Source organism: Salvelinus sp. IW2-2015, linkage group LG32 (assembly GCF_002910315.2).
Source record: "Salvelinus sp. IW2-2015 linkage group LG32, ASM291031v2, whole genome shotgun sequence".
NCBI lineage: Eukaryota > Metazoa > Chordata > Actinopteri > Salmoniformes > Salmonidae > Salvelinus > Salvelinus sp. IW2-2015.
Genome location: NC_036871.1, coordinates 18,784,160 through 18,798,668, shown reverse-complemented (window position 1 = coordinate 18,798,668; position 14,509 = coordinate 18,784,160). Strand labels below are relative to the sequence as shown.

At 40.2% G+C, this 14,509-nt stretch overlaps 2 protein-coding genes across 2 annotated transcripts in view; one reads left to right on the top strand and one right to left on the bottom strand.

Annotated features, from left to right (window-relative positions):
- LOC111957090 (laminin subunit gamma-2-like) overlaps positions 1-827 on the top strand; it is a 14,792-nt gene extending 13,965 nt beyond the window's left edge. Inside the window, exon 22 of the mRNA XM_023977815.2 lies at positions 81-827. Within this exon, the coding sequence (XP_023833583.1) occupies positions 81-334 (254 nt within the window). The 3' untranslated portion in view covers positions 335-827. The remainder of the gene's footprint in view (positions 1-80) is intronic.
- LOC111957091 (nicotinamide/nicotinic acid mononucleotide adenylyltransferase 2) lies at positions 827-14,509 on the bottom strand. Its single transcript, XM_023977816.2, has 11 exons — positions 14,288-14,509; positions 11,046-11,134; positions 10,286-10,353; positions 9,713-9,791; positions 6,507-6,636; positions 6,202-6,282; positions 6,035-6,079; positions 5,727-5,803; positions 5,263-5,364; positions 5,000-5,067; positions 827-4,340 (listed from the first exon to the last, which is right to left on the bottom strand). The coding sequence occupies exons 1-11, from the start codon at positions 14,370-14,372 to the stop codon at positions 4,238-4,240; spliced, it is 927 nt and encodes a 308-aa protein (XP_023833584.1). The 5' UTR covers positions 14,373-14,509; the 3' UTR covers positions 827-4,237.

The window sequence follows — 14,509 nt, the reverse complement described above, 5'->3', positions numbered from 1 at the left end:
TGATTTAAGCTGGTGCTGACCATTGGTCTTCTCCTCTCCTCTCATCTCCATCCCTCCCCCCTCCTCTCCTCTCCTAACAGGTAAGCCAGGCAGTGTGGACGAGGAGAGGCTGGGTGAGTTGGAGCAGTCCATCTCCAGTGCCCGTGGCCAGGTCAACCAGCAGCTCCGGCCTCGGCTTCAGGACCTGGAGGAGAAGGAGGCCGGCCAGAGGGCCAGGTTGTCTGGCCTCAACCTAGATATCGATATGATCCTGGACGACATCAGGAACCTGGAGGACATCCACGCCAACATCCCTAAGGGCTGCTTCAACACCCCACCTATTGAGAAACCTTAATCCCCCTATTCAAAGATCTAATGTTCCACCCCAAATGGCACCCTATTTCCTATATAGTGCATAAGGGCCCAAAGGGCTCTGCTCAAAAAGTAGTGCACTATATAGGGAGCAGGGCTCCATTTGGGGTGCCATTTGGGATGCCTAAGTGTTTGGAAAATAATTCTGAATGTGTTATGGTATTACGTGTGAGAAAAATGTGTGTTAAACTAAATGTATTTATAACTGTCTGCAAAAAAAAAAATCTGTGAAGTTTCAGACTCCAGAGAAGCAATATTTTCAGTGATCTAGTAAGTGTTGAAAACAATGTATTTTCTGTTGTATTCTGTAAAATAAACTGCAATATTTATTCCTTTCTTAACAATACAAACCTGGTGCCACTTAATGCAACACAAACACATTGAATGCATGTCAATTAATATGAATGTGTTTCATGTGTCTTTCTTTTGCTCTTCAACTGAGGGACTTACTAACAATGTAAGCAACTACAAAATATATATTTTTACACACTTGGTTTATTATGGAGGTATTGATGAACTCAGAGTAGATGTTATATTGTGTCAGTCCAGTCAGTCCACAGTTGAAGACGAGAAAATACAAATCATTTCCAACCCAGCGCATATTACATAGGATTCCCCCAAAAATCATTTTCAGGACTCCTATCCAAATAAATCAATGAACAGAATAAAATCAAACATCTCTTGATATTATATCTTTAAGTCATCTAAACCCACTCAGCTCAAATTAAAGCCGCAGGTTCTATGAAACCTTCTCTGAGACTATAGTACACTAAAATTGGCCCATATTAACTAGGACCACGACAATGCTTATTTTTCATATCAGATTTTCCACTACATCTTGTTTATCTAAACCAGTCTTTGAAGAATACAAAGTAACTGATGTTGTGTATGTACGGAGTACCCTGCTGAGATGTGTTTGATAGAAAGACTCAAGGGATGCATGTATAAAGATCATCGGCTTGAAGAGATATTGGACCCAGTTCAGTTTGTACATAATGTATTACATTTGGAGCACACATAAAGAAGCAGTGTTGTGAGTCTGGAGCATCTTACACAGTGTACTACTGATAGTATGTTTTGTAATCAGCTATGAAACTAGCAGACAGATCAGTCTATAAAATAATATTTCTTGCATCCTTTCTATAGCCTCCTGCTGTTTGTACTGGACTCAACCAGTCCTTCTGATCTTAATTCCACCCCTCAGATGTCCACAGACTAACCCGTCTTTCCCAGTACATTACCATTTTACTATTTCCTTTTGCAATACATCCTTCTATTTTACTGTAATGTCTTACAAGAGTCTTGAACCTCTCTATTTGTACCATTTCTACCACGATTGCCCTAAAAATAAATATTTTAGCAAAGCATATAATAATATTTCCCATTGATTGATTGTGGTTTATCAGATTTCCGAGCAGTACTGTTTGTAGGTCCATCTGAACACAGACATTATGACTCAACAACCACTCCTGGACCTGACTCCAAAAGCGAGCCACCGAAGCACAGTACAAAAATAAATGATCTATTGATTCTATTTCTTGGTTGCAGTTTGCACAAGGCTGTCTGTTCAATGCCCCTTATAGTGAACATAATTTTTGTGCCAAGAATTGTATATAATAGTTTAAATGGAAAATAACAGATTGTGTCAAATGTTGTTTTATATATCAGTTCATAAACCCGATGCCGCAGTATTGAAACATCAAAAATCTGTTCCCAACTAGCTTGAATTCTATGCGGTATAGTTGTCAAACCTCTCAAGCTTAAATAAAACGGATACATTTTACGATTTATACTAGTCATTTTAAGCCATGCATGGTTTTTGACTGGCAGCAGACAAACTAATTCATCCTTTTCTCTTATGAGTAATTGCCCCATTCATTTTTATGTGTGAGCTGCAATGAGTTGGTTATACTTTTATGTTGAGCATACATCTCCATAGACTTTTGTTAATTGCTTGTGTGACAACATTTGACTGTCCTTATTTACAATGTCATTCATAAACATGATATCTTCCTTATACATTTTCTCCAAAACAGTGTGTCTTTCCCCTATCAGTACATTCGAGTTTAGCCATATTATTTTCTGTAATATTTGTTACGCCTCATCTGGAGGATGAAATTGGAATTGTAACCAATTCTGTATGGCTTTAAACAGGGTTCCATTTACAAGCATTTTGCTACACTCGCATTAACATCTGCTAACCATGTGTATGTGACCAATAACATTTGATTTGATTGTCAAATGGTTGGTTTTAATGGCAAAGAGCTTTTGAACATTAGATGTGCCTCTCATAGTAGCCTACTCAAAAACCATTTTGGATTTAGATATCATTTTGATATAATGGAGTCTTTAAGTGAGAGGTTTAATGCCTTAATATTAAATAGTTTTAACCCTCCAACTCATGTTTGTTTTATAAATATGCCCGTTTGAATGTTTTCTGGCCATTCCAGATCAAATTAAATATTACTTTCGACACGACTTGAAAATTGTCTATTGATAGTCTTGCATCATGTCAGATTTCTATGTTCTCCACAAGGCTGGAGAATGAGATTACGACATGGACAACTAGCACTTGTGTGTCTATTTCTTAAAAATCATGAACCATGAGATTTCCGGAAATAGTGGAATGCATTTTACTTTTGCTTCATCGGCTATTAAAATTGAATAACCTAATAATCTTAGCCAAATGGACACATATAAAGCTACTGTAAATATGTATGCAAGATGCTTTGGTCACAATTAAAGACACTTATTAAACCAAAATGTGCACACCTATTTACCCTTTCTTGCAGTAAGACTGTCTAAAGCAATGCTCATTAAACTAAACTGTCAAAAGTGTCTTGGCCCTGACCATGAGGAGTTTCAGTAAGAAACTACTGATCAAAGGCTATATCCCCACTTCCTTTGCAGTACAACATTAGAACACATTTATTTCAGATTGATGTTATTATGACAGAGTGTTATGTGCAAGGAGAGTGAGAGACTTGCATATGTGAATTCATCCCCAGGGCACATGAAATGCACTTCTATAGTGTGTGCTGTTGTTTTTTCCTCTATATGTAAAATAATCTAGCTACATAGCACACAGTAAGAAACAGGTTCATTGCATTTGTTTTGGGAGGCGTGGTCATTTTCTCGGTGGCAAGCAGAAGAAACGTGTAAAATCCTTTGCACACAAAAATAAATCAACGTTCAAATCATTCTCTTATGTGCAAACAGATGTACATTTTGCATCAATGCCCAATGAAAACCAAACATTTAGGCATTGATATGCAGTCGCAGATACATTAATACAGATACTGTACATACAGTAGACTTGGAGTGAACAGAAAATGAAGTGAGAGGTGGGTACCCACTATATGTTAGTTTTTCTGCAAACACTTTCACAACATATATCTACAAAGTGAGTAAGTACTCATGCCAAAAAAGAAACATTCTAAGCATGCAGTCTAAAAACGGACAAATTTTAAATCAACAGCAAAGGCCCAAATTCAATAGGTTACAATCTCTGCACCCTCTCTTAATGACACCAAGGWAGCATCCCAAATTGCACCCTATTCCCTATAAAGTGCACTATTGTTGACCGGGTCAAAAGTAGTGCACAATAGGGACAGTTATGCTATTTGGGACACGGCCCAAAACCCCATCCCCCCTCTCTATCCCGCCCGGCCGGCGCAGCCTACACAAAGTCAGTTGTGAAGGTGGTCCACACGTACACACAGCTCTCAGGCACCTCGCTGTACATCCACAGGTCAGATGAGTCACCATGATACAGTAAGAAGGGATATGGATATCTTTAAATGGAAAAGCAGTAGCTCAAGAGGAGTATACGTTTCACATGAAAGACAGACAGGGACAATATGCCAGCAGGCCAAAGCAGTAGTTCCTATCCAGAAGCATTGATGTAGAGCTGACTCTGCAGGATGTAGTCGATGACTGGCTGGTTCAGGTAGTCCACTACATGGCCGTCACCATGCTGCAGGGCCAGTCTGAGGGAAGGGAACAGCCATAGAATTACAATGATTCTAATGTTCTACGGGAACAGCTTAGTTCAACTTCTAGGGGCGGTTTCTTGGACACAGACTAAGCCTAGTCTTGGACTAAAAAGCAAGCTTAATGGAGAATCTCCATTGAAATAGCTTTTTAGTCTAGGACTAGGCTGAATCTGTGTTTGGGAAACTGCCCCCTAATATTTAGCAAATGTTGTGGTTACTCCCAAGAGACACTAAACAGCAACCAAAGTGGTACATTAAGAGACATCCATATTTGTGAAAAATAACCAAACTCTTCGAGAGTCCACAGTGAAAAAGTGACAATAATAATAAAGAACAGTCCATAATTATTTCTTAAATATTCCTAATGGAGGCCCAAAGGATGGTAGATAAATTATAATTAAGCAATAAGGCCCGAGGAGGTGTGGTATATCGCCAATAAACCACAGCTGAGGGCTGTTCTTAAGCACAACGCAACACAGAGTGCCTGGATATACAGTAGCCCTTAGCTGTGGTATATTGGCCATATACCACAAACCCCTGAGTTACCTTATTGCTATTATAAACTGGTTACCAACGTAATTAGAGCAGTAAAATACATGTTTTGTCATGCCCTTGGTCAGCCAATCAGCATTCAGTTTATAATTCACACTAACCTGCTCTTGGTTGAACTGACAATGGACATAGGGTGGTTGGCATCATCTTTTACGACAGTGATGTTATCCTGGAAAAAACAAAGAGAGCATCTTTTACACATTATACAATTAATACATTGACATTTCTAATTATCTATGGTACAGAGTTGATTATATGTTAAGACATTAACATAATAAGCTTCTTACAGATTACATTATCAAGCTTATTGGTTTTCTACTTTTCACCAAGCTCATGACTCATACGCTCACAATGTAGATATTACCTTGTTCTTGCGCAGCACAGAGGAATGGTTCATTATCCTCTCTGTATCAACTCCGTCCCGAGGCACAACAACAATCCCAAAGTCTCCCACAATCACCTCCATCTGCAAACCATTTGTATGACACATTGCAGTATTACCTTGCAATGCTAATGAAATGGGTGACTGTAATAGTTTTGGTAAAGTATCTTGGATGCAGCATTATGCTCATTAGGGTATTACATTATTTGCAGTCATGCCTCTAAGTGGACACTGGATAGATTAAAATGTTGTCCTTATTTAAACTATTCGTCTTGCAGTGTCTCCTTTGACCTCTACAGGTCTGCCTATGTCTGCTTTAATATAACTTTAGCGCATGCCAACAGGCAAGAATGTATACTATGCAAAGTATGAACATAATTCTTCCGTGAATGACAGTCTCACAACAGACCTAAGAAGATGGGGAAGAGAAAGAACGAAGGGCTTACATCACTGTCTTTCCATAGGCCAGGGATGCAGAATGACTCCAGAAGATCACTGCCACATAGGAGCAAGATGCGCAACTCTGGACAATAGAGAGGAAGACAGAAATTAGACACCCAATAAACAAAGAGTTGGATAACATAACTTCCTGTTCAATGATTCGATAATGAAGAAAGTTATTATGGGTTGTTGAGTGAAAATCGAATGACCTAAGGAAAAGCTTTTGTATTCTGACGATATACAAATATCGTCAGTATGCAATATTGGTATTACATAAATCTTATGAAGACATACCAAAAGAGTGTTAACTCACCAATTTCCTCATATCGCATTGCAGTGCCAAGGTTGGCATTTTCATCTTTTGAGATAAAATAAAAAAGATACAAGAAAAGGTTATAATTTAATTCATCAATCATTGTGAACTTACTATACACTTAGAAATGTATGTTTTTCAGGAAGTTGCTTGTGTAGCCTACTTACCGACAAAGGTGAAACGGTCAATGTGGGGGCGAACACAGCAGATTTTACCCAAGCTCTCACTCATCTTCCCCCACAGCTTAACTGTTTAGGTATATGGAAGAAAACATCCAACATTTTCTAGCAGCAAATTACATCCATTGAAAAATATTTACAGACCAGACAATTCATTTCTTGGTACATTATAACAACGTTTCCTCTTTTCCATCAATCATACATTTTCAAAATATTAGACCTAGATTCTCATCCTAATCGAAATGGCATAAATGTTATCTCAAATACGTTTGTGTATGTACACCATCACTCACTGGCAGTGGGCTTGTTGTTCACTGTGTTGTGATTCTGATAGATGGCAGTCTGAGTCTTATTCTGTGGTTGGCCGATCACTGGAGTTGTGGACGGTGTGTTCACATTGGATAGAATACACCCTGTGACTCTCTGTGGACAGGAAAACACCAGAATTGACATTTTCAGTCCCAGAGAATTGCATTTGAGCCAGCTTAGGTCAGCAGCATAAACAGATTGACTACATTCTGACAGAAGGATTGGATTTGTCACATACTACCAACATGATATAATTGAAAAGTGTCAATCTGGTAGGTTTGTAGCAAAAAGATACACATCAAAGAAACATGACGCGTATGTGTATACATTATGTTCAATTGGGGGAAGATTAGTGTCACAATATTGATGCCTACGGATAAGCGCCAAAGCTCTCTCTCTCTCTCCCTCTCGCTCACTCTCGCTCACTCTCGCTCTCTCTCTCTGCCTCTCTCTGTTTCTCTCTCTACATCCTCTTTATTCCCTCTCCTCTTCTCTCTCCCTCCCTTCTTTCACCCCTCCACCCTCTCCCCCTCCTCTCTCTATCTCTCTCCCCACCTTCTAATCCCTCCTCTTCATCTCTCTCTTCTCTCCCCCTCCTTCCTCTCGCTCGCTCTCTTTTCTCTCCTCCTCTCTCTATCGCTCTCTCTCTATCACCAACCCTCTCCATCGCTCCCTCCCTCCCTCTATTTGCCTTCCTCTGTCTCTCTCTCTGTCTATCCCCGACTCTCTCTCTCCCCTCTCTCCTTAGCTCTTTCTCTCGCTCGCTCTCTCTCATCTCTTCCTATCCCCGCCACTCTCTCCCCCCTCTCTCTCTCGCTCTCTCTTCCCTCTCTCTCTTCACCTCTTTCCCTATCCCCGACTCTCTCTCTCTTTCTCCCTTCTCTCTCTCTTCTCTCTCTCCTCTCTTTCCTCTCCCCGACTCGCTCTCTCTCTCCTCTCTCTATTCTCTAATCCCCTCTCCATCTCCCCCTCTCTCTCTTCCTCCCTCCTACTCTTTTTCTCTATTTGCCTCCTTATCTCTCTCTACCTCTTCTTTATCCCACCTCCTTAACTTCTCTCTCCCTCCCCTCTTTTCACCCCCCCTCTCTCCTCTCCCCACCTCCACCTCTCGCTCCTCTCTCCCATCTCCACAGACTAGATATTGACACATAGATATTGACACATAAGTCAATACATTGCATTCAAGGCAAAAAAGTTGGTGATAAATTAGAAATGTGTAATTTGGTGAAAGACAGGCAGACTGACAGACAGACTTATACACTCACAGGCAGATAGACCCTCTGGTACTGCAAGACCATTGTGTCCAATGAAGGTCAAAAAAGTTGACCGTTAACCCACTGTTCCCCGGGTGCCGAAGACGTGGATGTCGATTAAGGCAGCCCCCCGCACCTCTCTGATTCAGAGGTGTTGGGTTAAATGCAGAAGACACTTTTCAGTTGAATACATTCAGTTGGACTGACTAGGTATCCCCTTTCCCCTTTCCCCAATTTAGTAACTTCCTATAATAGCAGGACGCTGAAATTCAATATAAGGCCCCCTGGGGTCACTTGCCCCAGTTTAAATGCCCCAGTTTCAAGCTTTGACATTAAGAACTGACTGTTTTACAGAGGACGGAATGCAGTATTTTTGTGTAACTACAGGGTGAGTATAAAGGACCATCTTGTGGATGAATTAAGCCACTTCCCGTTGCCATAGGAAGCTGAACCTCATCACGAGGCATCCCTGTAAGATCGCGATCAGGTTGTCTGTAAGGATGGTTAGCTAGCTCAATCACAGTCCACGGGGGCATCATGATTATGTAATGGCTGAACGTAATGTTTTTCTATGGAAAAAAGCCGTGTTCTCTGTGGGATGAAGTTTTCACTGTGAAGAGTTAATTTCACATGGTCAGGTGTAGTCTTGCGTTCATCGGGAGTGTCTGCTGAACTATCCCATATGTGAATTGTGTTTCTAGCCTCAATCATTCTAACAATGTCAATCAAAAGCACCTTAACTCTAGGAATTGTACACTTTTGTGACCGGGCGACTGTTATGACCCGACATATGAAATTTAAAGTAAATCGGCACAAAATTATGTTTGACCTCCATTGGACACAATGTTCTTGCAATACTAGAGGAGCTCTGTCTGTCTGTCTGTGAGTGTCTGTCTGTCTGTCTGTGAGTGTGTCTGTCTGTCTGAGTCTTTCACCAAATTACACATTTCAAATTTAGCACCAACTTTCTTGCTATATAGAGGGGGGATTATAGAATAGAGATAGATAGAGTCGGAAGGAGAGCGAGAGAGAGAATGAGGGAGAGAAGAGGGAGAATGAGAGAGATAGAAGACAAAAAGAGAGAAAGGGAGGGAAGGGTAGTGGATGGAGGGGGGAAATAAGGGGGAGGGGTGAGAAGAAAAGGAAAGGGGATAAAGATGAGGCAGAGGGAGGCAAAGAGAGGGAGGGAGGGAGGGAAACCAACAGACATGAACGCAATTGACTTATGTGTCAACTTCTTGATATATATCTATGCATCAATCCTATTGAAAGTAATGTATTCCCTTAGGCATCAAGACCCTGAAGCTTATCTCGAGGCATCAATATTGTGACACTAATCTTCCCCCCCATTGAATGCAATGTATTCACTTGGGCATCGTGTATCTGGTGCTTAACTCTAGGCATCAATACCGTGACACTAATTTCCCCCCCATTAAATGCAATGTATTCACTTAGGCATCATTTATCTGATGTTTAACTCTAGGCATCAATACCGTGACACTAATTCCCCCAGTGAATGCAATGTATTCACATAAACCAGATTGACGCTTTTCTGCTGATACCAGGCTGATACTACAGTAGATGTTTGAAAATAACGTAATATTTAGTTGCCGTTTAAACAATCCCAGCATACAGTAAAGATACAGGTCATTTATAAAAACAGTTCAAATTGTTCTTAGTCCTTATACATACTTCCACTACGCATGTCAACTAGCCAGTGGGCCGCGCATTAATTCAACATCTATGAATACATTCCATACACAGTAGCTAAGTCTGATGCATTTAGTGTAGGCTACCTTGAACTCTCTTCTCTCTGAACTACCACATATTTTATCAAATTGCTCTTGATATTGTCCTTCACTACCAAATGTACAGCTCATGCAATACAGTGTGGTCTGAGTAACCGTAGCCAGTCATTATTCCATGGCCTGGCTTACCTTCATGAGGTCACGATGATGCTCCAGCACGCTGCACGTAGTCTGCCATGTGTCCTGGTAGCACTCCCAGGGATCCACTCTGCAGGAAAATGACACATGATAGATGAACAGCTGTGTACTCCTGGGCCTGTATTCATAAAGAGTCTCAGAGAAGAAGTCCTGATCTAGGATCAGGTCCCCCCTGTCCATTCATCATAATCTAAAAGGCAAACTGATCCTAGATCAGCACTCCTACTCATGCTTTATGAATACGGGCACTGATCTCTATCCTTCTCATTAGCAGGATAATAGGACTGATGATATTGCACATCTGCTAAATACCTCACACACTGTGTTTTGTTAATGACATTGCCAGAAACACATCCTGTCTCAAGGGACTAATAGAGGCCATTCAAGATACTTACTGCCAATCAAGATTCACTTGGACTACATCCCAAATGGCACCCTATTCCCTAGTACACAACTTTTGTCTAGGGCCCATGGGTTCTGGTCAAAAGTAGTGCACAATGTAGGGAATAGGGTGCCATTTGGACGCAGTCTTGTTGTTCTGATCGGATATATCCACTGACTCACCTGATCCAGTCAGAGGACTGGACTGCCAGTTGACACATGGTGAGACGATGTCTGCTGGGGACCAGACCCTGTGAACACACAGGGGATCGATAAGCTGCTGACATTGTGTTCGTTGTGTGCATCCCAAATCGCACCCTATTCCCTATATAGTGCAATATTTTGGGAATAAGGTGCCATTTGTGATGCAGGCATTGTGTTCATTCTCTCTATTGCGTGCCTCTGCATGGTAACCGACTGGTTTTACAAGTTGTATCTATGAGGAACATATATTTGTGGAAAACGGCTGAAGATGACATTCTATAGCTGATGTCAATCATTTGTGCAACCACAACAATGATAACATACTAATCCAATCCTCATTCGTGCTAGAGACACAATGATGAAAAAAATGCACAGAAGATTCATGATCTGACTGAAACAGCATTTCTCTTACATTTATTATTCATGTTTTCTGTTTCTTATAGAGAGAGAAACTGGGACAAGCTTTTAATTTATTCCAGAAACGGCTCGGGAGAATAGATGACGATAGAATTAGAGGTGGCTTATATAATCTGAATGCAGCAACAACACCTACACAGGAGGACCACCCAAAGCAATCACTCATTCATAAAAATAACCCCCAGTTAATTTTCTCTAAATTGCACTCCTGTCACTCAAATCAGATAATTGGTTGAGGTGGTTGTTTGTTAGTTAATCAAACAAATCCACTTCGTGGATACCAAACAAAGCAGTCTGTGAATATACTGTAAGAAGTTCATACCGGTTTGCCATAGGAGTCATGTACAGGAGAGATGATGCCCCCAATCACAATGAACTTCCCTGTTTTGTGCAGGTATTCTTTGGCTTTCTCTGTGAAGCAGATGCAGTACATACTTGTCAACATACTTATTATAGTTCATAGTGTGCACAACATTACAGTTTTAATTAGCTAACCTGTGTCTTATTGTCTGCCATCAGCTAAATGTTGCCATTTCTGTCATGAGAAGTTAATTCACTGAATTTCTGCTTGTAATAAACAGTCTATAACGGTGTTGTCATTCATTCATTCATAAATTGTTTTCCACAGGGCACTATTGTGAATCAACCTGATGTGTTGCTGAATATTTTGCTTAGTTACAGTACAAAAAGAAATTAACCCTGACTCGCCAGTGGATCCGTGCAAATTACAATTTTTACAGTTCATCTCCAGGGAAACAGATCAAGGAATTCCAGAAGCCTTTTTCAGCCTTTTTCAAATTGAAGTTGATTGATGAGGACTTTTGTTTCGACCACAGGGCAAGCATTCATCTATTCATTCTGTTGTTGTTGTGGAGTTACTGCCTGCATGCCACCAATAGAGAAACTCATTGTTTCAGCCCTCTTCAAGCCTGTATGTGAATGTGGAAACCTACTGGAGCCTATGTGTTGCAAGTCATCAGCTCAGCTCAAAGTGTGTGATGTACAGTGCCTGTGTAAATTGACCAGAGCCATTATAGATGTAAAGTCAAAAACATCAATATGATTAGAAAATGCATTATTTATTAAGAAAGAGAGGGTAAACTCTTAGAAAAGAAGGTGCTATTTAGAAAAGGGTAATTTGGCTGTCCTCATAGGAGAACCCTTTGAAGAACCCTTTTTGGATCCAGGAAGAACCATTGTGGTTCCCTTTACACAGAGGGTTCTACATGAAAGCCAAAAGGGTTCTACCTGGAACCCAAAATTGTTCTGCTATGGGGACAGCCAAAGAACCCTTTAGGAACCCTTTTTTGTGTGTATGAGATAGAAAGTTAAGAACATGGGAACACTAGTGTATGATTTGAGGAGAGTCTTAATGAGAAAATTAAAAAAATAGAATAGTTTGGGGTTGTCCTTCAAAGCAGATGGTTTGGGGCAAATAATGAACTCAAGGACTGCGTTCCAAATGGCACCCTATATAGTGCATTACTTTTGAAAGTACATTCTTAGAAAAAAGGGTTCCAGGTAGAAACCTTTTTGGTTGCAGGTAGAATCCGTTTGGGTTCCATGTAGAACACTCTGTGAAAAGGTTTCTACATGGAACCCAAAAGTGTTCTACCTAGAAACAACAAGGGTTATTCAAAGGGTTCTCCTATGGGGACAGCCGAAGAACCCTTTTAGATTCTAGATAGAAAAAAAGGTGCTAAGAGTGTAGTGCACTATATATGGAATAGGGTGCCATTTGGAACATAGCCAAGGGTTATACTAGTGAAGACATGCAACTTTGAATGAGGTATTAATGAGCTACATGCCACCACCATTACCATCTCAAGAGAAGAATCGCAATCCTTCTTAACAATGACTTACAACATAGATGAAACTGAATCAATATCGAAAATGTATGATGATCTGACACCATCCACACGTTTTTATATTCTGTAGTCTTAGTCCATGATACATGCATTTGTCTGCTTCTTCACTTTCTGTTGTTTCATGTAATCCCTTTATGAGTCAGAAGGGCTCACTGGGGGAGTTTCCATTCCACTCGTGTGCAGCTAGAGTACTTTCTTTTTTCTATAACAGCCACTGCAAGGCATGCAGAGAGGTGGTTTGGAAAATAGGTCATGGAAAAATTGATGCTTTTTCCCTCTGCCTCATGATATTCCAGGTTCACTCACTACTGCTGCAGCATAATCATTTCACTCACTCTATTCTAATGACTATCTCTTAGGATTTAGTCATTTTCAGGGTACTAGCCTATGGTGCACCCTCGTATTCCTGATTTTGGATGACAGTAATTGTAACTCACTTTTATATAAATGGTTTGCCTTCATTAGAGGTGCATTCATTTTTTATAGCATATAGACATTACTATATATTGATGGGCAAGATAGCTTATGTGTATTATAAAATACAATACTTTACTAGTTCTACTGTGATTGTTTTCATCAATACACTGATGCATTTGGCTGACTGTTGTAATGTGATCTCCCTAATTGTAACATTGTGCCATTACTGAATTGTGTGTAGAACCAGTAATGTTTCAGGTAACAAGAAAACCATAATATTTTTCTAAGTGATAAGCCATGATGAAATAGTCCACAGTTGTTTAATTGATTAAATGTCAGTTGAAAACTGACAACAGTTAAGGCAAAGACAACAATGTGCTTGCCTTCATTAACTATTCAAATTGTATGTCAGCAGTCAAAGAACATTAAAAAGAAGGGATGTACAGCACAACAATAAAGTCAAAAAGGAGAAAATATTTAGTCATGAGATATAGATTTGCCTGTGTTTTCTTGCCATTTTGCTGCATTTCCATTAATTGGTGAATACCTGTTGTGTTTTAGCTCATTATTTTACATTTTGCTCGCCTGCACAGAAAGATTGTATGCTATTGTGATTTCAGATACGATTTCTCATTCATTATGAGTGACGCAGTATCTACTAGCAGGCAACCAATGCTCAAACATGCTGAATAGGCCCCTTGTGTCCAGTGGCTCAACATCCGTATACATGCTGCATTTATATCTCAAACTAGCCTAGCCTGCTCTTTCAAGTCCATTTGCTGTCGTTTTCAGGGCTGGTCGGCCTATGCAGCATATACCTACGTAGGCTACACTGAAATGATACATACTGTGCGCTCAATATAGCTGTATAGGATAATATAAACCTGTAGATTTAATGGTTCTGTTGTTTATTAATGTCATTCATACGTGGTGTTCAGAAACAGAGAGTGAAATAAAGACCCCCAACTGAAATTACAATGATTACACCATTAACTTAATTCTGACATAATCACATTTCCGTCACTGAGGCCGTAGCCCATTTCAGCACCTCCCTCATGGACAGCGAATACCAATAAAGGTCTATGGCAAAACACCAACCCAACAACCAACCAAACAACACCACGCAATTCTATAATGCTGATATATAGGTTAATTTCTATGCTAACCTACTGTAGACTGCTAAACGCATTGTCATTTTTAAACATATCTCCTACCCACAACATCTGGAGAACAAAACATATCTTTAAAATATACAGAAGAGCGCGTAGGTAATGCTTACCAAACATATGAATGTGTCCTTTAGTGATGGGGTTAAAACTTCCACATGACAGCAATATAACGTGCGTTTTAGTGTTCTCCGTCATGATATGACTGGATATTCGTTTGTTTCTTCAACTACCGATTTGTTCTCCTTTGTTTTGCTATTAGCGACCGCAGAGAGAGAGGCAAGGTTCATTTGGATGCGGCAGTATCCCAGTCTCCTCGCAGGATACAGAGCGTC

Bases quoted from the DNA above. Each gene is read 5' to 3' on its own strand.
- LOC111957091 (XM_023977816.2), bottom strand. From the start codon at position 14,372: ATGACGGAGAACACTAAAACGCACGTTATATTGCTGTCATGTGGAAGT. The intron at 6,283-6,506 runs GTGAGTGATGGT...ATACCTAAACAG, and splicing joins GAACAACAAGCCCACTGCCA to TTAAGCTGTGGGGGAAGATG. The intron at 6,080-6,201 runs GTAAGTAGGCTA...TTATCTCAAAAG, and splicing joins TGACCGTTTCACCTTTGTCG to ATGAAAATGCCAACCTTGGC.